The 24,620-nt window shown below is 52.1% G+C and overlaps 1 protein-coding gene across 1 annotated transcript; it reads left to right on the plus strand.

Moving 5' to 3' along the window:
• The first annotated feature begins 483 nt into the window (after positions 1 to 483).
• On the plus strand, positions 484 to 22,814 carry LOC115083843 (gastrula zinc finger protein XlCGF57.1-like). Its single transcript, XM_029587873.1, has 3 exons — positions 484 to 717; positions 1,074 to 1,200; positions 20,378 to 22,814. The coding sequence occupies exons 1-3, from the start codon at positions 694 to 696 to the stop codon at positions 22,078 to 22,080; spliced, it is 1,854 nt and encodes a 617-aa protein (XP_029443733.1). The 5' UTR covers positions 484 to 693; the 3' UTR covers positions 22,081 to 22,814.
• The last annotated feature ends 1,806 nt before the right edge of the window (positions 22,815 to 24,620 follow it).

The following is a 24,620-nucleotide window of genomic DNA, read 5'->3' on the forward strand; positions in this document are numbered from 1 at the left end:
ACCACACGGGGAGAAACACACCAGCGCCTGGGTCATAAGCTAGAGCTCCCCCCTCCCCCCCCAACAGAATCCACCCTTGGGAAATAGAGGTTCAGCATGGGAGCTGTGCTAGCTGGAGCAGCCCCGTAGAATAAATAAGTCTGTGTGCCCTTGGGACTTAAAACCTGCCCAGTAAGGGTGACATATTATTGATGTTGGCTGTGCCTGTTGTAAACCTCATACTAGGCTGTAACAAGCTTTGAACTCTTCTGCCGGTAGAGCTTGAGACAAATAAATGATTAAGATGCTGATGGTTGCAAGCAAGGAAAGAGTTAATACTAAAGGAGGGGGAGCAGAATGTGATTTGGTAATAATGTTATGTAAAAGCCCAGATAGAAGCAGGAGCTAATGAATAGTCATTAAAAAAGCTCCACCCTGCATTAACAATGCTTGGTGTAAAGTTCCCTCTGCTGTGTTTTGTCATCAGCCTGCGCCCAACAGGAAGTGAAGCTGCAATGTGCCGGAGACAGGGAGGCACTGAGCCTTTTCTCCTTTGGTTGGCAGATTTAGAGCTGGAAATCAGAAACTCTCAACTCAATTTCTGCCCATCTTTACCCCTCCTCCCATCCCTGAGCTGCACTGCATAAGGCAAACAGCTCTTCCCGAGCCCCCAATTCATTTCTAATCCTGAAAGCCGCAGAAGCAGAGAGGCAAATGCCTGCAAGAGCTTCTGCTCAGGTAGGAGATTGCCCCCAACTTCCTGCCCTCTCTGTACAAACCCTTCTGCAGCTTTCTAACCTGGGACCCTGCAGAGTCAGCCCTGACTTTAATAGGACCCCGTGCAGAACTGGCACTTTGGGATTCTCCTGAGTGTAAGGAGAGAGATCAAGAATCCTGCAAAGCCAGACTTGGTGTCCCAGGTTTTGTGAGTAACTGGTTTCCAGTTCATATAATCCTGCTCTGGGATTGTGTTATGTGACTGTGAATTATTTACACCCAGAAACCTCTCCCCCTGCCCTGCCGACCCCCACACAGGGAGGTCTCCTGATGGATGACATACACAAGGTGTTGAGTGTTTCTGGTTTGTGTTTCAGATCCCAGTGACCTTTGAGGACATCGCTGTCTATTTCTCCCAGGAGGAGTGGGAGGGTTTAGATGAAGGGCAGAAGGAGCTTCACAAGGAGGTGATGAAGAAGAATTATCAGATGCTCAGCTCACTGGGTGAGGGACAATTTTACATTCGGGAACCTCGAGCTTGCTGCTACAATCTATTCTTTTGCTGAGATGTTTATTTTCAAGTTTAGTTTCTGACTGTATCCTGTCATTCTTATATGTTGTACCCTGATTTGATGAATTTCTTATTAAAACAGGTGGGTAATAAATCCAAATAAATAAATGTGCATTAGCCTTAGGAGATCCTGATAAAGACAGCTCTGAATGTGAGGCTTTCCTGGTGAGATTTGATTAAAAAGTGAGAAGTGGGCGAGTGCTGCAGGGGATCACTCTGGGGTCATTTAAGCTGTGGTAAAACAGTGCATTCCCCTGGAATCACTAAGCCACAGATCCTGAGTCCCGCACATTTCTAAATCCTGCCTTGCTGGGGCTGGCAGAGAATGTGAGATCTCTGCTCAGGGCAACACTCGGTCACAGCCATGGAGCAGGATCTTAAAGTGCCCACAAGCTGCTATTGAAACCCCTTCCCCTGCCAGCCCAGGGTGACTTGAGGTGACCATGTCCCTCCTTCCCCCAACTGGCCAGCACATGAAATATTCAGTAGCCACAGTCCCAGTCTTTTAACCCCATAAGAACCAAATAAAATGAAATAAAAAAAATACAAAAAACCCAAAATGAATGAAAACATGGGGTCTCAGCCCTAACCTCCACTCCCACCCCCCCATGCACCCTGTCCTGCTCAGTGCCTTTCCCCCTCCGCGGGGTCTCCATGGGACAGGAGTGATCCCCAGTCTCTCCTCCCCTGCCAGCACCGTTTCCTTGTATGGAAGAAGCTGATGATGGTGCAGGCCTCAGGTCAGCCAGTGCCTCTCCCCTCACCCACCCAGACCTCCTGATTAGTGACTTCCCCCCTCCGTGGGGTCTCCATGGGTCAGGAGTGATCCCCAGTCTCTCCTCCCCCGCCAGCGCCGTTTCCTTGTATGGAAGAAGCTGATGATGGTGCAGGCCTCAGGTCAGCCAGTGCCTCTCCCCTCACCCACCCAGACCTCCTGATTAGTGACTTCCCCCCTCCGTGGGGGTCTCCATGGGACAGGAGTGATCCCCAGTCTCTCCTCCCCTGCCAGCACCGTTTCCTTGTATGGAAGAAGCTGATGATGGTGCAGGCCTCAGGTCAGCCAGTGCCTCTCCCCTCACCCACCCAGACCTCCTGCTCAGTGCCTTCCCCCCTCCGTGGGGGTCTCCATGGGTCAGGAGTGATCCCCAGTCTCTCCTCCCCCGCCAGCGCCGTTTCCTTGTATGGAAGAAGCTGATGATGGTGCAGGCCTCGGGTCAGCCAGTGCCTCTCCCCTCACCCACCCAGACCTCCTGCTCAGTGCCTTCCCCCCTCCGTGGGGGTCTCCATGGGTCAGGAGTGATCCCCAGTCTCTCCTCCCCCGCCAGCGCCGTTTCCTTGTATGGAAGAAGCTGATGATGGTGCAGGCCTCGGGTCAGCCAGTGCCTCTCCCCTCACCCACCCAGACCTCCTGCTCAGTGCCTTCCCCCCTCCGCGGGGTCTCCATGGGACAGGAGTGATCCCCAGTCTCTCCTCCCCTGCCAGCACCGTTTCCTTGTATGGAAGAAGCTGATGATGGTGCAGGCCTCAGGTCAGGCAGTGCCTCTCCCCTCACCCTCCCAGACCTCCTGATTAGTGACTTCCCCCCTCCGTGGGGGTCTCCATGGGTCAGGAGAGATCCGCAGTCCCTCCTTCCCCGCCAGCGCCGTTTCCTTGTATGGAAGAAGCTGATGATGGTGCAGGCCTCAGGTCAGGCAGTGCCTCTCCCCTCACCCACCCAGACCTCCTGCTCAGTGCCTTCCCCCCTCCGTGGGGGTCTCCATGGGTCAGGAGTGATCCCCAGTCCCTCCTCCCCCGCCAGCGCCGTTTCCTTGTATGGAAGAAGCTGATGATGGTGCAGGCCTCGGGTCAGCCAGTGCCTCTCCCCTCACCCACCCAGACCTCCTGATTAGTGACTTCCCCCCTCCGTGGGGTCTCCATGGGTCAGGAGTGATCCCCAGTCCCTCCTCCCCCGCCAGCGCCGTTTCCTTGTATGGAAGAAGCTGATGATGGTGCAGGCCTCAGGTCAGGCAGTGCCTCTCCCCTCACCCACCCAGACCTCCTGCTCAGTGCCTTCCCCCCTCCGTGGGGGTCTCCATGGGTCAGGAGTGATCCCCAGTCCCTCCTCCCCCGCCAGCGCCGTTTCCTTGTATGGAAGAAGCTGATGATGGTGCAGGCCTCGGGTCAGCCAGTGCCTCTCCCCTCACCCACCCAGACCTCCTGATTAGTGACTTCCCCCCTCCGTGGGGTCTCCATGGGTCAGGAGTGATCCCCAGTCTCTCCTCCCCCGCCAGCGCCGTTTCCTTGTATGGAAGAAGCTGATGATGGTGCAGGCCTCAGGTCAGGCAGTGCCTCTCCCCTCACCCACCCAGACCTCCTGCTCAGTGCCTTCCCCCCTCCGTGGGGGTCTCCATGGGTCAGGAGTGATCCCCAGTCCCTCCTCCCCCGCCAGCGCCGTTTCCTTGTATGGAAGAAGCTGATGATGGTGCAGGCCTCAGGTCAGGCAGTGCCTCTCCCCTCACCCACCCAGACCTCCTGATTAGTGACTTCCCCCCTCCGTGGGGGTCTCCATGGGTCAGGAGTGATCCCCAGTCCCTCCTCCCCCGCCAGCGCCGTTTCCTTGTATGGAAGAAGCTGATGATGGTGCAGGCCTCAGGTCAGCCAGTGCCTCTCCCCTCACCCACCCAGACCTCCTGCTCAGTGCCTTCCCCCCTCCGTGGGGGTCTCCATGGGTCAGGAGTGATCCCCAGTCCCTCCTCCCCCGCCAGCGCCGTTTCCTTGTATGGAAGAAGCTGATGATGGTGCAGGCCTCGGGTCAGCCAGTGCCTCTCCCCTCACCCACCCAGACCTCCTGATTAGTGCCTTCCCCCCTCCGTGGGGGTCTCCATGGGTCAGGAGTGATCCCCAGTCTCTCCTCCCCCGCCAGCGCCGTTTCCTTGTATGGAAGAAGCTGATGATGGTGCAGGCCTCAGGTCAGCCAGTGCCTCTCCCCTCACCCACCCAGACCTCCTGATTAGTGCCTTCCCCCCTCCGTGGGGGTCTCCATGGGACAGGAGTGATCCCCAGTCTCTCCTCCCCCGCCAGCGCCGTTTCCTTGTATGGAAGAAGCTGATGATGGTGCAGGCCTCAGGTCAGCCAGTGCCTCTCCCCTCACCCACCCAGACCTCCTGCTCAGTGCCTTCCCCCCTCCGTGGGGGTCTCCATGGGTCAGGAGTGATCCCCAGTCCCTCCTCCCCCGCCAGCACCGTTTCCTTGTATGGAAGAAGCTGATGATGGTGCAGGCCTCAGGTCAGGCAGTGCCTCTCCCCTCACCCACCCAGACCTCCTGATTAGTGACTTCCCCCCTCCGTGGGGGTCTCCATGGGACAGGAGTGATCCCCAGTCCCTCCTCCCCTGCCAGCACCGTTTCCTTGTATGGAAGAAGCTGATGATGGTGCAGGCCTCAGGTCAGCCAGTGCCTCTCCCCTCACCCACCCAGACCTCCTGCTCAGTGCCTTCCCCCCTCCGTGGGGTCTCCATGGGTCAGGAGTGATCCCCAGTCCCTCCTCCCCTGCCAGCGCCGTTTCCTTGTATGGAAGAAGCTGATGATGGTGCAGGCCTCAGGTCAGCCAGTGCCTCTCCCCTCACCCACCCAGACCTCCTGATTAGTGACTTCCCCCCTCCGTGGGGGTCTCCATGGGACAGGAGTGATCCCCAGTCTCTCCTCCCCTGCCAGCACCGTTTCCTTGTATGGAAGAAGCTGATGATGGTGCAGGCCTCAGGTCAGCCAGTGCCTCTCCCCTCACCCACCCAGACCTCCTGATTAGTGACTTCCCCCCTCCGTGGGGTCTCCATGGGTCAGGGGTGATCCCCAGTCCCTCCTCCCCCGCCAGCGCCGTTTCCTTGTATGGAAGAAGCTGATGATGGTGCAGGCCTCAGGTCAGGCAGTGCCTCTCCCCTCACCCACCCAGACCTCCTGATTAGTGACTTCCCCCCTCCGTGGGGGTCTCCATGGGTCAGGAGTGATCCCCAGTCTCTCCTCCCCCGCCAGCGCCGTTTCCTTGTATGGAAGAAGCTGATGATGGTGCAGGCCTCAGGTCAGGCAGTGCCTCTCCCCTCACCCACCCAGACCTCCTGATTAGTGACTTCCCCCCTCCGTGGGGGTCTCCATGGGACAGGAGTGATCCCCAGTCTCTCCTCCCCTGCCAGCGCCGTTTCCTTGTATGGAAGAAGCTGATGATGGTGCAGGCCTCAGGTCAGCCAGTGCCTCTCCCCTCACCCACCCAGACCTCCTGCTCAGTGCCTTCCCCCCTCCGTGGGGGTCTCCATGGGTCAGGAGTGATCCCCAGTCTCTCCTCCCCTGCCAGCACCGTTTCCTTGTATGGAAGAAGCTGATGATGGTGCAAGCCTCAGGTCAGCCAGTGCCTCTCCCCTCACCCACCCAGACCTCCTGATTAGTGACTTCCCCCCTCCGTGGGGTCTCCATGGGTCAGGAGTGATCCCCAGTCTCTCCTCCCCCGCCAGCACCGTTTCCTTGTATGGAAGAAGCTGATGATGGTGCAGGCCTCAGGTCAGCCAGTGCCTCTCCCCTCACCCACCCAGACCTCCTGATTAGTGACTTCCCCCCTCCGTGGGGGTCTCCATGGGTCAGGAGTGATCCCCAGTCTCTCCTCCCCCGCCAGCGCCGTTTCCTTGTATGGAAGAAGCTGATGATGGTGCAGGCCTCAGGTCAGCCAGTGCCTCTCCCCTCACCCACCCAGACCTCCTGCTCAGTGCCTTCCCCCCTCCGTGGGGTCTCCATGGGTCAGGAGTGATCCCCAGTCTCTCCTCCCCCGCCAGCGCCGTTTCCTTGTATGGAAGAAGCTGATAATGGTGCAGGCCTCAGGTCAGCCAGTGCCTCTCCCCTCACCCACCCAGACCTCCTGATTAGTGACTTCCCCCCTCCGTGGGGGTCTCCATGGGTCAGGAGTGATCCCCAGTCCCTCCTCCCCCGCCAGCGCCGTTTCCTTGTATGGAAGAAGCTGATAATGGTGCAGGCCTCAGGTCAGCCAGTGTCTCTCCCCTCACCCACCCAGACCTCCTGATTAGTGACTTCCCCCCTCCGTGGGGGTCTCCATGGGTCAGGAGTGATCCCCAGTCCCTCCTCCCCCGCCAGCACCGTTTCCTTGTATGGAAGAAGCTGATGATGGTGCAGGCCTCAGGTCAGCCAGTGCCTCTCCCCTCACCCACCCAGACCTCCTGATTAGTGACTTCCCCCCTCCGTGGGGTCTCCATGGGTCAGGGGTGATCCCCAGTCTCTCCTCCCCCGCCAGCGCCGTTTCCTTGTATGGAAGAAGCTGATGATGGTGCAGGCCTCAGGTCAGCCAGTGCCTCTCCCCTCACCCACCCAGACCTCCTGATTAGTGACTTCCCCCCTCCGTGGGGGTCTCCATGGGTCAGGAGTGATCCCCAGTCTCTCCTCCCCCGCCAGCGCCGTTTCCTTGTATGGAAGAAGCTGATGATGGTGCAGGCCTCAGGTCAGCCAGTGCCTCTCCCCTCACCCACCCAGACCTCCTGATTAGTGACTTCCCCCCTCCGCGGGGTCTCCATGGGACAGGAGTGATCCCCAGTCTCTCCTCCCCCGCCAGCACCGTTTCCTTGTATGGAAGAAGCTGATGATGGTGCAGGCCTCAGGTCAGGCAGTGCCTCTCCCCTCACCCACCCAGACCTCCTGCTCAGTGCCTTCCCCCCTCCGTGGGGTCTCCATGGGTCAGGGGTGATCCCCAGTCTCTCCTCCCCCGCCAGCGCCGTTTCCTTGTATGGAAGAAGCTGATGATGGTGCAGGCCTCAGGTCAGCCAGTGCCTCTCCCCTCACCCACCCAGACCTCCTGATTAGTGCCTTCCCCCCTCCGTGGGGTCTCCATGGGTCAGGGGTGATCCCCAGTCTCTCCTCCCCCGCCAGCACCGTTTCCTTGTATGGAAGAAGCTGATAATGGTGGAGGCCTCAGGTCAGGCAGTGCCTCTCCCCTCACCCACCCAGACCTCCTGATTAGTGACTTCCCCCCTCCGCGGGGTCTCCATGGGTCAGGAGTGATCCCCAGTCTCTCCTCCCCTGCCAGCACCGTTTCCTTGTATGGAAGAAGCTGATGATGGTGCAGGCCTCAGGTCAGCCAGTGCCTCTCCCCTCACCCACCCAGACCTCCTGCTCAGTGCCTTCCCCCCTCCGTGGGGTCTCCATGGGACAGGAGTGATCCGCAGTCCCTCCTCCCCCGCCAGCGCCGTTTCCTTGTATGGAAGAAGCTGATGATGGTGCAGGCCTCAGGTCAGCCAGTGCCTCTCCCCTCACCCACCCAGACCTCCTGATTAGTGACTTCCCCCCTCCGTGGGGGTCTCCATGGGACAGGAGTGATCCCCAGTCTCTCCTCCCCCGCCAGCGCCGTTTCCTTGTATGGAAGAAGCTGATGATGGTGCAGGCCTCAGGTCAGCCAGTGCCTCTCCCCTCACCCACCCAGACCTCCTGATTAGTGACTTCCCCCCTCCGTGGGGGTCTCCATGGGTCAGGAGTGATCCCCAGTCTCTCCTCCCCCGCCATCGCCGTTTCCTTGTATGGAAGAAGCTGATGATGGTGCAGGCCTCAGGTCAGCCAGTGCCTCTCCCCTCACCCACCCAGACCTCCTGCTCAGTGCCTTCCCCCCTCCGTGGGGGTCTCCATGGGACAGGAGTGATCCCCAGTCTCTCCTCCCCTGCCAGCGCCGTTTCCTTGTATGGAAGAAGCTGATGATGGTGCAGGCCTCAGGTCAGCCAGTGCCTCTCCCCTCACCCACCCAGACCTCCTGATTAGTGACTTCCCCCCTCCGTGGGGGTCTCCATGGGTCAGGGGTGATCCCCAGTCTCTCCTCCCCCGCCAGCGCCGTTTCCTTGTATGGAAGAAGCTGATAATGGTGCAGGCCTCAGGTCAGCCAGTGCCTCTCCCCTCACCCACCCAGACCTCCTGATTAGTGACTTCCCCCCTCCGTGGGGGTCTCCATGGGTCAGGAGTGATTCCCAGTCTCTCCTCCCCCGCCAGCGCCGTTTCCTTGTATGGAAGAAGCTGATAATGGTGCAGGCCTCAGGTCAGCCAGTGTCTCTCCCCTCACCCACCCAGACCTCCTGATTAGTGACTTCCCCCCTCCGTGGGGGTCTCCATGGGTCAGGAGTGATCCCCAGTCCCTCCTCCCCCGCCAGCGCCGTTTCCTTGTATGGAAGAAGCTGATGATGGTGCAGGCCTCAGGTCAGCCAGTGCCTCTCCCCTCACCCACCCAGACCTCCTGATTAGTGACTTCCCCCCTCCGTGGGGGTCTACATGGGTCAGGAGTGATCCCCAGTCTCTCCTCTCCAGCCAGCGCCGTTTCCTTGTATGGAAGAAGCTGATGATGGTGCAGGCCTCAGGTCAGCCAGTGCCTCTCCCCTCACCCACCCAGACCTCCTGATTAGTGACTTCCCCCCTCCGTGGGGGTCTCCATGGGTCAGGAGTGATCCCCAGTCCCTCCTCCCCCGCCAGCGCCGTTTCCTTGTATGGAAGAAGCTGATGATGGTGCAGGCCTCAGGTCAGCCAGTGCCTCTCCCCTCACCCACCCAGACCTCCTGATTAGTGACTTCCCCCCTCCGTGGGGGTCTCCATGGGACAGGAGTGATCCCCAGTCCCTCCTCCCCCGCCAGCGCCGTTTCCTTGTATGGAAGAAGCTGATAATGGTGCAGGCCTCAGGTCAGCCAGTGCCTCTCCCCTCACCCACCCAGACCTCCTGATTAGTGACTTCCCCCCTCCGTGGGGGTCTCCATGGGACAGGAGTGATCCCCAGTCCCTCCTCCCCCGCCAGCGCCGTTTCCTTGTATGGAAGAAGCTGATAATGGTGCAGGCCTCAGGTCAGCCAGTGCCTCTCCCCTCACCCACCCAGACCTCCTGCTCAGTGCCTTCCCCCCTCCGTGGGGGTCTCCATGGGACAGGAGTGATCCCCAGTCCCTCCTCCCCCGCCAGCGCCGTTTCCTTGTATGGAAGAAGCTGATGATGGTGCAGGCCTCAGGTCAGCCAGTGCCTCTCCCCTCACCCACCCAGACCTCCTGATTAGTGACTTCCCCCCTCCGTGGGGGTCTCCATGGGTCAGGAGTGATCCCCAGTCTCTCCTCCCCTGCCAGCACCGTTTCCTTGTATGGAAGAAGCTGATGATGGTGCAGGCCTCGGGTCAGGCAGTGCCTCTCCCCTCACCCACCCAGACCTCCAGATTAGTGACTTCCCCCCTCCGTGGGGTCTCCATGGGACAGGAGTGATCCCCAGTCTCTCCTCCCCCGCCAGCGCCGTTTCCTTGTATGGAAGAAGCTGATGATGGTGCAGGCCTCAGGTCAGGCAGTGCCTCTCCCCTCACCCACCCAGACCTCCTGATTAGTGACTTCCCCCCTCCGTGGGGGTCTCCATGGGACAGGAGTGATCCCCAGTCTCTCCTCCCCCGCCAGCACCGTTTCCTTGTATGGAAGAAGCTGATGATGGTGCAGGCCTCAGGTCAGGCAGTGCCTCTCCCCTCACCCACCCAGACCTCCTGCTCAGTGCCTTCCCCCCTCCGTGGGGGTCTCCATGGGTCAGGAGTGATCCCCAGTCTCTCCTCCCCTGCCAGCGCCGTTTCCTTGTATGGAAGAAGCTGATGATGGTGCAGGCCTCAGGTCAGGCAGTGCCTCTCCCCTCACCCACCCAGACCTCCTGATTAGTGACTTCCCCCCTCCGTGGGGGTCTCCATGGGTCAGGAGTGATCCCCAGTCTCTCCTCCCCTGCCAGCGCCGTTTCCTTGTATGGAAGAAGCTGATGATGGTGCAGGCCTCAGGTCAGGCAGTGCCTCTCCCCTCACCCACCCAGACCTCCTGATTAGTGACTTCCCCCCTCCGTGGGGGTCTCCATGGGTCAGGGGTGATCCCCAGTCTCTCCTCCCCTGCCAGCACCGTTTCCTTGTATGGAAGAAGCTGATGATGGTGCAGGCCTCAGGTCAGGCAGTGCCTCTCCCCTCACCCACCCAGACCTCCTGATTAGTGACTTCCCCCCTCCGTGGGGGTCTCCATGGGTCAGGGGTGATCCCCAGTCCCTCCTCCCCCGCCAGCGCCTTTTCCTTGTATGGAAGAAGCTGATGATGGTGCAGGCCTCAGGTCAGGCAGTGCCACTTTAGATTCTGCTGCAACAGTGGAGGAGGAGGGACCGGGGATCGTTCCTGGGGGGGCCAGCTAGGGGAGAAAGTGGCGATGGGGTTCATGGAAACATTTTTGCTGCCGAGGGGTCCTCCTTGGTGGAGAAGCTGAGGGCTGGCTGCTGCTATTTTTCCTTTAGGAAATGGTAAAGAAAAGGGAAGGCAATTTTTTTTTTTGTTTTCAAAATGAAAGGAACCAGGCTTTTCACACAAAAGTACATCCCTGCTCTTCCTCATATTTTTGACTTGCCCCCCCCCCCCTCCCTCAACTCCCCTACGTCTCCTCCTCTCCTCCATCTTAGAGCTCCAATCCCCAGAGCTGTTCTCCTTCCTAACATCTCCACCCCTGTCAATAAAATCACTTTTTCAGCCTCCAAAAATTTCAGAAAAGAACAAAATAAATTATCCAAACACTTACAAAGAGTGAAGAAAAACATCCCACAGACGTTTTGCAGAATTGCTTCGTCTTTGCCATAAATTGTTTTTGCGTTTAACAAAAAATCTACCCCAAGCCACAGCTGTGCTTATAGGGAGGCCAGATATGATATTGCATGGGTCTGTGGGGGTTATAGTGAGGGTAGAATGGATGTCACATGGGGCTGTGTCGGGGGGTTGTAGTGAGGGTAGAATGGATGTCACACGGGGCTGTGTCAGGGGGTTATAGTGAGGGTAGAATGGATGTCACACGGGGCTGTGTCAGGGGGTTATAGTGAGGGGAGAATGGATGTCACATGGGGCTGTGTCAGGGGGTTATAGTGAGGGGAGAATGGATGTCACACGGGGCTGTGTCAGTGGGGGTTATAGTGAGGGTAGAATGGATGTCACACGGGGCTGTGTCAGTGGGGGTTATAGTGAGGGTAGAATGGATGTCACACGGGGCTGTGTCAGGGGGTTATAGTGAGGGTAGAATGGATGTCACACGGGGCTGTGTCGGGGGTTATAGTGAGGGTAGAATGGATGTCACACGGGGCTGTGTCAGGGGGGTTATAGTGAGGGTGGAATGGATGTCACATGGGGCTGTGTCAGGGGGGTTATAGTGAGGGTGGAATGGATGTCACACGGGGCTGTGTCAGGGGGTTATAGTGAGGGGAGAATGGATGTCACACGGGGCTGTGTCAGTGGGTTATAGTGAGGGTAGAATGGATGTCACACGGGGCTGTGTCAGGGGGTTATAGTGAGGGTAGAATGGATGTCACACGGGGCTGTGTCGGGGGGTTATAGTGAGGGTAGAATGGATGTCACACGGGGCTGTGTCGGGGGGTTATAGTGAGGGTAGAATGGATGTCACACGGGGCTGTGTCGGGGGGTTATAGTGAGGGTAGAATGGATGTCACACGGGGCTGTGTCGGGGGGTTATAGTGAGGGTAGAATGGATGTCACACGGGGCTGTGTCAGGGGGTTATAGTGAGGGTAGAATGGATGTCACACGGGGCTGTGTCAGGGGGTTGTAGTGAGGGTAGAATGGATGTCACACGGGGCTGTGTCGGGGGGGTTATAGTGAGGGTAGAATGGATGTCACACGGGGCTGTGTCAGGGGGTTATAGTGAGGGTAGAATGGATGTCACACGGGGCTGTGTCAGGGGGTTATAGTGAGGGTAGAATGGATGTCACACGGGGCTGTGTCAGTGGGTTATAGTGAGGGTAGAATGGATGTCACACGGGGCTGTGTCAGGGGGTTATAGTGAGGGTAGAATGGATGTCACACGGGGCTGTGTCGGGGGGTTATAGTGAGGGTAGAATGGATGTCACACGGGGCTGTGTCAGGGGGTTATAGTGAGGGTAGAATGGATGTCACACGGGGCTGTGTCGGGGGGTTATAGTGAGGGTAGAATGGATGTCACACGGGGCTGTGTCAGGGGGTTATAGTGAGGGTAGAATGGATGGCACACGGGGCTGTGTCAGGGGGTTGTAGTGAGGGTAGAATGGATGTCACACGGGGCTGTGTCGGGGGGGTTATAGTGAGGGTAGAATGGATGTCACACGGGGCTGTGTCAGGGGGTTATAGTGAGGGTAGAATGGATGTCACACGGGGCTGTGTCGGGGGGGGTTATAGTGAGGGTAGAATGGATGTCACACGGGGCTGTGTCAGGGGGTTGTAGTGAGGGTAGAATGGATGTCACACGGGGCTGTGTCAAGGGGGGGGGTTATAGTGAGGGTAGAATGGATGTCACACGGGGCTGTGTCAGGGGGTTATAGTGAGGATAGAATAGATGTCACACGGTGCTGTGTTGGGGTTATAGTGAGGGTAGAAGATGTCAGTGGGGGCCACAGAAAAAAACAGAATGGACGTCAAATGTGGTTATGTCAGACCATAATATGGGCACTTTTTACTATGGGCAAAAGGGGTAACCGTCCTAGTCCCTGTATATAGTACGGGGCCCATTGCATGAGCGCACGGGGCTCTGCCCTGTTGATACTCGCCAGTGCCCAATCTCAGGCAGCAGAGAACGGCCCCTCCCCTCCCCTCTCTTCCCAGGCAGCTGCAGGATAGGAAAGGAGCAGACATAGCGTAGATTCAGATTTAGGTAGATTTACTGGTATGACAACTTTTTAGATGAGTTTACAAACTAGTATATAAAGTGGATAAAATAAGAGAAACAATTTATACATTTGTGATAATAAAGCAGAGCAAAGAGCTCTTCCCTTCCTGTCATACAGGGTTAGGAGTGGTGGCAGATATAAGAGAGGTTGGAGAGGGCAGCAGAGCAAAGAAGAATTCAGTTTTTCTCTGTATATTTCTAATTTGTGGTTACTTATTCTGTATTTGTCGAGGGTCTGAGTTCTTTTATGTGTGATGGAGGTGAGGAATTCTGTTAGTGTGGAGTTTCTGTGTAGGGATCTGTGGCTGTCAGGTTCCTTCTGTTCTCCCAGTGGGAAGTGTATTGGTGTTCTAGGGCAGTGATTCTCATCCAGTGTGCTGTGAGTCCTTCTATGCTTCGATGGTGGTAGCCCCAGCATGATCCTGACCCCCCCTGATTACACTGGACAGTGCCCTGGATCTCCTTACTTCAGCCCCTCCTTCTGTCCCCGCAGCAGCCACTCACCACTGCAGAGAACAGAAGGGACAGGGCTGTATCAGGAGCTCACACAGCAGCAGTAAAGAGCAGAGAATATCTTCTGTTTCCTGTTTCAGCCCCTCCCCTCCTGTCTTCTCTGCTGTGTGGTGTCTGCTCCAGCTGAGAAGGGAGGAGGGAGTCACCCAGAGCTCCAGTTAGGTAAGTATGTTTTGTGGACATGGAAGGAGAAAAGTGAGAGGTGAAGGGGGTGAAATCTGATGGAGAGAAGCTGTGAATGCTTGGGGGCAGTGTAAGATGCGGCAAATGCAGGGGGAGATGAGGAGGAGTGAATTTTGTAATGCAGCTTGTGGTTTGCTGCTCTGTTGCATGGTGCAGTTGGCTGTAAATTGCAGCTGTCAGCCTCTATCATTACTCTACAGTGACACCGAGTGTCTGGACTCTGGGATGACATTTGGACTTGCCAAGGAGAGCATGGTTGTGCGATCCCTGTGTCACGGAGTGTGAGCCCTTGCCCTGAGGTGAGATTGGTACTGCCCAACTGTTAACCCAAATGGGTCTCCCTCCATCAGTAGGCAGACCCGTTTGAACTGGATCCAGGTCGGGGCTTCACCTATACCAGCCTCCTCTACTGCAGATTGAGCCTTTGGATTCGGAGGCTGGCGGGATTTAGGTGAGAGTCCCCTAGATACCAGATGGAGCAGGCCAAAGTCAGGGCGGGTGGCTGACAGCAAGGTAGAAGTCCAGACAATGGTCAGGGCAGATGGCGATCAGGCGGATAACAAACAGCGTCAGGTCCAGGCAAGGTCTGGACACAGGAGGTCAATCTGAAGAAGATTAGGAGAGGACTGGGCAAGGTGAGGGCAGGCTGGAATGGGACCAGGCAGGAGATGCTGGAGAAGGCAAGGCAGGCTGGACGAGGCTGGATAGGCAGGAGAGACGAAGCAACGTACACTGCAGGCAGAGGCACGGCAGGAGAACCTGTTGCTGATATATCTGCAAGCTGCCTAGCGGTGCTTTAAATAGGCAAGGCTCACTGACATCACTGCGGGACCTTTGAGAGCCGCGAGTGCGTGCGTGCGTGCGTGTGTTTTGCACCGAAGGGGAACCCCGTTGAGCAGGAGTATGGTGGTGTCCCGGCCACGTTGGCATCTAACCATGGTGGAGTTGGGAGTGAGTGAGGCTGGCCATGGGACAGCCCCGCGGTCGGCCCAGTCTTCCAGGACCGCTCCTTCTAAACCCCCTCCCCCAGCTCCTAGGTTTAGGCTTATAGGGAAAGAGTCGATGGAACTCATGAGTGAGACGAGGAGCGTGGACGCTGGATGCAGGTTCCCAGGCATTTTCTTCGGGACCGTATCCCTTCCAGGAGATAAGATGATTAATATCTTGGAATTTAGGATACTTTCTGCTTCATATTTGTTGACCTCTTCAGTGATCACTCTGGTAGGCTTAGGGTTGTATAGTGATGGCCAGGACAGTAGTAAAGGCTTGAGCACTGATATATGGACGGTATTATGGACTTTGAGCGAGGGAGATAGTTTAAGTTGGTAACAGACTGGGTTCAGCTGGCGAATAACAGGAAATGGCCTGATAAAAACAGGGTGCAAATTTCACGGATGGCATCTTCAAGGCAAGATTACAGATATTTAGACATCTCTTATCTGCCTGTCTTTTGTATTTTTCCGCAGCCAGGGAAAGGAGCTGGCGAATCCTTTGCCACGGTTCTCCCAGGGTTTGACCCATAGCGTTGGCTAAGGGGGGGCATAGTACTGCCTAAGGCATTGTCTGCCATGCCCAACTTCAAAGGGTGATGAGCTTGCAGATTCCCCAATGCGATTTATTGTGACAGAATTTTGCCCACGGCAATAGAGAAGCCCAGTCATTCTGTCTGTCATTCACATAGGCTCTTTAAAAAAAAAAAAACTTCTTAAGAATTTAATTGGTCCAATCTATCTGACCATTAGTCTCTGGGTGATAGGCAGATGAGAACTCCAAAGAAATCTTACATTTCTGGCAGTTTGGTTTTTTTTTCTTCAGAATTTGGCAGTAAATTGAACTCTGCAATTGGAGCGAACATGCTCAGGTAAGCCATGAAGTCTTAAGACGCGCTGAAGGAAGAGACGAGCCAGCTCTGGGGCAGAGGGAAGTCCTGAGAGGGGTACGAAGTGAGCCATTTTTGAGAACCGGTCCACTATGACCCAAATGACAATGCAACCGTTAGAACAAGAAAGATCCATAATAAAATCCATGGCGATGTGAAATTATGGTTTCTCGGGGACTGGCAATGGTTATAACAATCCCCCAAAGACGAGCATGAGAGGGTTAATCACCGGCACAATTTGGACAAGATTCCAAGTAGCGCTGGACATCCCGTTTTACTTGAGGCCACCGATAGTAGCGAGAGAGCAGGTCCAATGTTTTTTCTTGATGCTCAAACGGCCTGCAAGTTGTCGCGTGCCCAGTGAAGAACTTTTTCTTGGAAATGCTTGTGAACTATGGTTTTCCCTGGCGGTACTGTCACCACCGCAGCTGCCAGAAGTTTTGCAGGGTCGATTAATGTGACATGGTTCTTGTGTAACCTCTGCTTCAAAGGATCACAAAAAGACAACTGCCTGTTGATTCTTCTCCACTGGATGATACCCGAGTTCAAAATCAAACCGGTTAAAGAACAGGGACCACCCAGCCGGGTGTGGATTCAGTCGTTGTGCCTGCTCGAGGCACTGGAGGTTTTTATGATCGGTGCATATAGTGACCAGATGTTCTGCCCCTCAAGCAGATGATGCCACTCTAAGGTGAGTTTGACAGCTAAAAGCTCTCTGTCTCCAACAGTGTAGTTCCTTTCTGTAGGAGTGAACTTCTTTGAATAAAATAAGCAAGGCATGCGTGTTCCTTTGTGGTTCTGTTGGGAGAGGACAGCCCCTACTCCAGTAGCAGAGGCATCTACCTCAACAACAAAAGGCTTCAGAGGGTCAAGATGCTGGAGCCAAGAGCCCTTGCTCAATGCTGCTTTAAGCTTAGCAAATGCTTGAATGGTTTCTTCTGGCCAGTTAGTAGTGTCGGAGCCCTTTTTGGTAAGGGATGTGAGCGGAGCAGCTAAAGCAGAATAATTGTGACTGACTTGCCTGTAGTAATTTGTAAAGCCAAGGAACCATTGTAGGGCTTTAAGGCCCACAGGTTGGGGTCATTCTTGAATGGCTTTCAGTTTCCTTGGGTTCATGTGAAGGCCACGATGTGAGACAATATAGCCTAAGAACGGTAATTCCAGTTGTTCAAAAGTGCATTTCTCTAGTTTGACTCAGAGGTGATACTATCGAAGTCTCTGGAGTACCAATTTAACTGATCTCGATGCTGGGTCAGAGAGTAAGAGAAAACGAGAATATCATCTAGACAGACTAGTATACATGATTGGAGCAGATCTCTTAAAATTTCATTAACTATTTGTTGGAACAAGGTCGGGACATTACAATAGTAAACATGTAGATAAAGGTGAACCAGTAGATGTAGTATACTTGGATTTTCAGAAGGCATTTGATAAAGTACCCCATGAGAGGCTTCTAGGAAAAGTAAAAAGTCATGGGGACTTCCAGCGATGATGTCAGACTGAGCGGAGGTCTCACTCCGTGCTCCTTGAAAGTCCGCAACGAAATTCATATTTTGCTGCTATTCCCCCATCTGGAAATGGCCCCTCTCCCGGATAAGTCGAGGCGCTATAGTCTGCTGATCGATTTGAACTTAAGTCGCGGTTGGGAAAAACCCCGGGATGATGAGTCGACTACGAAAACCTCCGCCGGACAAGATGGCAGCGGAGACCATGCTTTCCCCTGAGGGGAAATCACCCGCGCGGTCTCCGCTGCGCTGAACGACCAGCTGCAGAAATTACAGTCATCTTTAGATGAACTACATGATAAGTGGGCCAATGATCAGACCCGACTGACGGCCATGGAAGCCTGGGTTACACGTCAAGAAGGAACGGCAAGAGGAAACGGAGAATAATGTGGAGGCCCTGCGTGCAAAAAAAAATCAAGATCTGGAGGACAAAGTAGATGAACTCGAAAATCGAGCTTGGCGGAACAATGTACCTGTGGTGGGCCTACCAGAGTCCTTACAGTCGGATGCCCTGCACCACTGGTTCAAAAGCTGGTTACCCACTGCGCTTGAAGTCGAGGTGACAGGCAGGCCTATTCTGGTGGAAAGGGCCCACCGGTTAGGCCTACAGGCGGAGCCGAACCGGAGACCACGCCAAGCCATAGCACGCTATCTACATTACATGGATAAACATAACATACCACAAGCCTATGGGGGGAAAAAAAAGAGCTGCAATATGAAGGACATAACATTTTGATCTTCCCGGATTTTCTCAGCTAGGGTACTAGCTGCATGTAGGGAAATGACCCCCTACTGCACGCAATTGTTCCAGAAGGGGATTCGCTTTGCCCTACAGTTCCTCAGAGCTGTGGGTGTTTCATTGGGGAGAAGCCAGGATTTTCAACACTAAGGAGGAGGCACGCGGTTTCATGGACGGCCTGTAACTGGAGCAGCGAGATAAAAGTTTTCAGAATTTTCTAAGAGGGTGTTGACCGGGAAAAGGCCTGCAGCAAGCTTTTCAATCAAGGGGGAAACTGTTTCTAGGTGACAGTCACGGACTCTCCAGAGCCCCAGAGTTCTTGGTTCATCCCGATACCCGTGGTCTTATATTACGGGTGGCAGAAACCGTATAAGCGGGGTAGACCTGGGACTTTGGGTGTAGAGGTTGATCCGAATATGGGAAATGGGGTTGTCTGTTGGGGTGTGAGTGTGAGAGTGTATGCATGTGTGCCCAGCTTGTGGGTGGGATAGAGAGTTCTTGGACCATTGACCCTACAGCATGATTGGGGGTTTTTTTGCATTTTTTTGTTCCATACGCAGTTGGTACAGCACTATGGGAGGGCCTCTGCTGGGAACCCTTCCTGCTGTAAGGGGAGAACAGAGCAGCATAAGACTCTGCTAATATTCTGAAGAAAATTGTCCCCTGAAAAAGTGTGGGTGAAACCAGGGTCCCTATGTCGGGATTTATATGAATTGAAAAGACTGAAGATTGCTGAATTTCCTGATAGAAAATTATAAAAAAAAAAGTGGTGACAGTTGAGTCTTACAAGAAGCCAGTTTGAGAAATTATCATATTTTTATAAGCATAATTGTGCGTATGTATGTGGTTTGAGTGGGGTAGTGAATGAGTGTATTCAGTGAATGTCTTTTGATTTTGAATTGTATGATATACTCTGGAAGAAGTTGGTTATATGGGTTGTTGGTGCTGCACATGTTGGTTGTATGTAATATTTTGCATTGTATATGCAGTTTTGTAATATATAGCAGTGTTTTTTCCCAACCGAGGCACCATGACACACTGCAGGTGTGCCGCGGCTCCAGTCTTTATTTGCTATTTCCCCTCCCGCCAGCAGGGGGCATCGGAGAGCAGTGCTTATCTGCAGCTGCTCCTCTCTTGTGAGAACTGCTGGCCCTGTGAAGTCCTGATTGCAGAGGGAAGCCGGCGGAGGAGAAGCAGCAGCACTGGGTTAGCCTGTTCCACACTACCTCTGTTCCAGGACCGGGTAGGGGGAGGGATGGACAGCTGAATGTACCGGGGGGGGGGGGGGGGGGAGGGAAAGGAAAGTGATGATACTAGGGGACGGACGGACAGGGAAGGTGATGACGTTGGGAGCGATGGGAAGATGATGGTCATGCAAAGGGGGTAGGGAGAAGAAGTGGAGGGAGAGGGAAGGTGATGATGATGCCAGGGAGTGAGGAAGAGGGAAGGTAATGTCAGGAGGTGGAGGGAAAGGGAAGAGAAGGTGATTATGCCAGAGAGTGAAGGGAAAGTGGTGATGATGCTAGGAGGTAGGGAGAGGGAAGGTGATGATGATGCCAGGGAGTGAGGAGAAGAGGTGAACTGAGAAGGAGGATGATGATGGTGGGGGTGGGGGTGGGGAAGGGAGATTGAGGGAGAGCCAAGTTGATGATGTTGTCAGAGTGTGGCAGGAAGAGGTGTTGGGGAAAGTGATGATGATGGCGGGGGGGGGGGGGGGGGAGAGAGGGAAGGGAAGAAGCTGAAGCCAGAGGAGAGGGCAGAAAAGGTGATTATAGTGCTGAAGGAAGGAAGGAGAAAGCGATGATGCCACAGGGGTGGAGTTAAAGAGAAGGTGATGATGCTAAGGGATGGGAGGAGAGGGAAGGTGATGAGGTTGCCGGTGGGAGGGGGAAGAAGAAAAGAAAAAGGGATGATGGGGAAGCCACAGTGAAGTGAACCCTGTAAGAGGTGGGCCACGAAACAAAGAAGGTTAAGAACCACTGATATTTGGAATACATTTTATATATTCTTATATTTTATTTAAGGTTTTGTAAAATGTGTGAATATTATGTGTGGGTTTGATAGGTTATTAGAAAATTGTTCTCCAGGATCGCAGGGGCAGAAACTATTTCTGAATCCTGTCCCGCTCTTTCACATGCAAGAGGCCAAGACTCAATGTTACAGGCCAATGTTATGTGGAGTGCAGGAGTAGCCTAGTGGTTAAAGCAGGGGGCAGAGAACCAGGGAAACCAGGGCCACTCCTTGTGACCTTGGGCAAGTCACTTCACCCTCCATTGCCTCAGGTGCAAACTTAGGGCCTCATTTACTAAGCATTTTTCCCCATAGACAGAGAATGGGATAAAAGCCTTAACTCGGGCCCTGACATTGTGAGCCCTCTGGGAAGAGGGGGATATGTTCAGTACCTGAATATAATCCATTTTTAAGTGCCGAACCCCCCCCCCAGTATAAATCAAATAAATAAATATTTATGGTGCATTGCATGTAAAACTTTCACAAAGTGACCTCTTCAGAAGCACAGCAAGAACACAAGAAAAAGCAATTGTTATTGTATTACTGAGCTTATTCAACTGCCCTTCTACTGCAGTAATGCCCAATGTTTACTTGTTTTCTCTAGAAAATGACAATCCCAGATCCGATAAACCAGAAACACATCACTGGGAGCTCAGTGAGAATCCAGAAGGGAGCAAGATGTTATCAGAAAGAGATGCAGAGGAGACTTCTTCCTCTTCTGAGTTGGGAAAAACCTGCAGATGTCAAGCCTTCAAAGAAACAAAGGAAAGAAATTCAAAAGGAGACTCAGCTCTGAGTGAGCAAAATGTCAGAAATATCCCACATAAAGGGGAAGAGCAGAGAAATCAGACAACAGAAGAAAGATGTGTATGTGATGTATGTGGGATATTCCTCAAGGATCCTGTGACTCTGAAATCAGAGCAGGGATCTCACACTGAAGAGAGACCATCTCCATCTGCAGACTGTGGGAAAACCTTCACTCACAAGGGAGAACTACAGGTACAACAGAAAACATGCACAGGAGAAATACCTTTTACATGTTCTGAGGGTGACAGAGGTTTCAGTGGTAAGCGACAACTAATGCAACACCAGAAAATCAGCAAAGGAGAGAGAAAGCATAAAAGGGCAGTGCATTCAAAAAGCTTTATTACTAAAGCAAGAGCCCAAAAATACAAGAAAAGCTGCACAGAAAAGAGAAGAGTATTTACTACTAATGATGACAAAATGTTCAATCAGAAAGAAAACTTCACAAAACACCCCAAATTCTGGCAAGCAGAGAGACAAAAGTCAAGTAATGAATGCAATAAAAGCTTCTGTCAGAGGAAAGTCTTTTCAAAACAAACGAAAACCCAAACTGATAAGAGATCATTCTCCTGTGCTCAGTCTGAAAAACGCTGTAGTAGAAAGGCAGGCCTTCCACCACAAACAATCCATAAAGGAAAGAGAAAATTTACATCTAATAAATGTGGTAAAAGTTTCAGTCAGAAGAAAAAACTCCCAAATCACCAGAGAACCAACACACGATTAAAACCATTTACATGTACAGAGTGCGGTAAAAGCTTTAGACTGAAAGAATACCTCACAATCCACCAGAGAATCCACACTGGAGTGAAACCATTTACATGTAGTGAATGTGGAAAAAGCTTTAATCAGAAGACAAATTTCACAGTTCACCAGAGAACCCATACTGGAGTAAAGCCATTTACATGTACTGAGTGTGGTAAAAACTTTAGTCAGAAGCATCACTTGACATCCCACCAGAGAATCCACACTGAAGTGAAACCATTTACATGTACTGAATGTGGTAAACGTTTCAATTGGCAAGAAAGCCTAAGAAATCATCAGAGAATCCACAGTAATGTGAAAGCATTTATATGTACAGAGTGTGGTAAATGCTTCAGTTGTAAGGCATACCTTACAGTTCATCGGAGAATACACACTAATGTGAAAGCATTTGTGTGTGCTGAGTGTGGTAAAAAGTTCAGTAAGAAGAAATATCTGACATGTCATCAGAGAATCCACACTGGAGTGAATCTATTTACATGTACAGAGTGTGGTAAAAGCTTTAGTCAGAAGGAATACCTCAAAGTCCACCAGAGAATCCACACTGGTGTGAAATCATTTACATGTACTGAGTGTGGTAAAAGCTTTAGCCAGAAGCAACACTTGGTATCTCACCAGATAATCCACACTGGAGTAAAACCATTTACATGTATTCAGTGTGGTAAAGGCTTCAGATGGAAGACTCAACTCTCATGCCATCAGAGAGCCCACACTGGAGTAAAACCATTGGCATGTAATATGTAGTAAATACTTTAGTCAGAAGCAACACCTGACATCCCATCAGAGTATCCACACTGGAGCAAAACCATTTGCATGCAGTGAGTGATGCAAAGGCCTCAGTAGGAAGAACCAATTTGCATGCCACCAGATTTTGCACATTGGAGTAAATGTATTCACATGCACCTAATGTGCAAAAAACATTAATCATAAGACAGTCTTCATAGTGCACCAGAGAACTTACACTTGGTAAGTTCTTTGGTAAACCATTTGCATGTAAAACCATTTGCATGTAATGAGTGTGCTAAAAGCTTTAGTCAGAAATATCACTTGACATCCCATCAAAGAAATCATTTATGTGTATTAAGTGTGATAAAGGCTTTGGTGAGAAAAGTCATTTCACATACCACAAAAGAATCCACATTGGAGTGAAGCCATTTACTTGCACTGAGTATGGTAAAAGCTTCAGTTGGAATGCAAGCCTGCACACCACCAGAGAATCCACAGTGGTGTGAAACTGATTGCGGTAAAAGTTAAGAAGGATAAAATCTCTTAAAGTTCACCAGATAATTCAAAATAGATTAGCACAGTATATGTATCTTGTTGCAAAAGCTTTAGTTACATAACATATTATAAAACTAACCAGAAAATCAATATTGGAGTGAAACTACTTACATTTTTATTTATTTATTTATTTATTTAAAATCTTTTCTATACCGTCGCTAAGTTATATACCATCGGTTTACATGTAGGCACATAATGTAGGTAAAAGTGTACTATAGTACATTCTAACAGGTGCCGTCAAAGGTTTGGTTACAATATATCATTAAACAAAATAATTTTTAGAGAAGTGGGTCATGACCGAGTGTACTGAAAGTACTTTTACGGGTAAATTTATCATACATAGTGTTATCAATATGCTAGCTGTGATGTGGGGTTCATAGACTACTCTACTGTATTGTCCTAAGTACTGTGTGTTGGTGCTTATCTGCTTATTCCTGAATAATTTCTATTCTCCTGTCTCCTTGTAAAATGCCTGTTTAAAAAGCCATGTTTTTAAACTTTTCTTAAATGCCTTAAGATCTCTTTGTAATCTGATCTCTGGAGGCATTGTGTTCCAAATTGTGGGTCCTGCTAATAATAAGGCCCTTTCCCTCACTTGGGTTAGTCTTGCTGTTTTAACTGAAGGGATGGTTAGGAGTGCTTTATTTGCTGATCGAAGATTTCTGTGTGGGACATGTGACAGGGGTCAACCAATGGCACCGGTAGCCCCTGTCACATGGTAGGGGCTGAAGGCCACCGGCGCCATTTTGTTTAGTGGCAGTCGAGGCCCCGGGAGTGGCAGATCGCTCCCGGGACCTCCGCTGGACCACTAGGGGGGGTGTCGGGAGGGTGGCACTGGCGGGGAGGCAGGGCGAGTCGGGAGCTGGCTGCCTGCCGCAGCGCCCCCTAAGTCTCGGCGCCGATCTTCTTTCTGTGAGTGTGTGTGCATGTGAGAAAGGAATCTGCCAGTTTAAAAAAAATGAAATATGATAATACATATACCTCAACTTTTGAAAAGTTGGATGAAAGATAAAATTACTGAATTTTAAGCATCCCTCTTCTGGAAAATAAAATTTAACTTAAAATGGGTAGAGACAAATACTAAAGCAAAACAAATTAAAGTATTTAAAATGTTCATCTCAGCAAAATCACAAGTTTAAGATACTGATGCCAGATGGGGTTTTTTGTTTTTTTTAAGCATAATTTAAGCATGAAGACTAGAATAGAATCTGAAATGGTTTTGCTTTTTTTTTTTTAAGCCTTTAGAAAATGTATATTTTTAAATGACTAAGACTGGAATCTTCCCATTTAAAAGGGAAGCTGACTAAGGATGTCTTTCGGTTCCATATCTCCCACATGAATAATCATACAACTGATAATTTGAAGAAAGACACTTGCTTTATTGCCTGGAAGCGTAAAACAAGAGAAGCTGTACTGTGTGGGTGGCTGTCCCTTGGGAGGACAGAACCTGAAGGAAGGTTGTCATTTCACCTTTTGATAGGAAAGTGGTTTTCTTATTTAACGGTTGGGAGCATCACTTTCACTTTTAGTAAAAGTGAAAAATGCTGCAAGTCTGAAAGCAAGGTGCTTCTGTGAGAGTGTAATATGTATGTGAGACAGGGAGGGTGCTTCGTGTATGTGAGACAGGGAGGGTGGTTCTGTATGTGTGTGTTGTATATGTGAGTCAGGGAAGGTGCTTCTGTGCGTCAGTGTGTATGTGCGAGAGAGATGGAGCATGTTTTTGGCTAGCTTGTGGCTGTGAGAGAGGGCTTGTGTGTGATTGAGCCTGTTTGTAAGTGAGATAGAACATGTGTGTGATTGAGAGCTTGTGTGTAAGTGAAATAGAGCATGTGTGTGATTGAAAGCCTGTGTGTAAGTAAGAGAGAGCGAGAGCATGTGTGATTGAGAGAGACTGACCAGAGACGTGACGTGTATATGTGTGAGAGAGGCTGATCAGAGATGACTGGTGTATTTGTGTGTGTGTGTGAGAGAGAGCGACTGGTTGGGGAGATGATTGGTGTGTG

Source organism: Rhinatrema bivittatum, chromosome 2, assembly GCF_901001135.1.
Source record: "Rhinatrema bivittatum chromosome 2, aRhiBiv1.1, whole genome shotgun sequence".
NCBI lineage: Eukaryota > Metazoa > Chordata > Amphibia > Gymnophiona > Rhinatrematidae > Rhinatrema > Rhinatrema bivittatum.

Excerpts from the sequence above, each read along its gene's own strand:
- LOC115083843 (XM_029587873.1), top strand. The coding sequence starts at position 694 with ATGCCTGCAAGAGCTTCTGCTCAG. Across the intron at positions 718-1,073 it reads CTGCAAGAGCTTCTGCTCAG|ATCCCAGTGACCTTTGAGGA; the intron begins GTAGGAGATTGC and ends TTTGTGTTTCAG. Across the intron at positions 1,201-20,377 it reads TCAGATGCTCAGCTCACTGG|AAAATGACAATCCCAGATCC; the intron begins GTGAGGGACAAT and ends TGTTTTCTCTAG.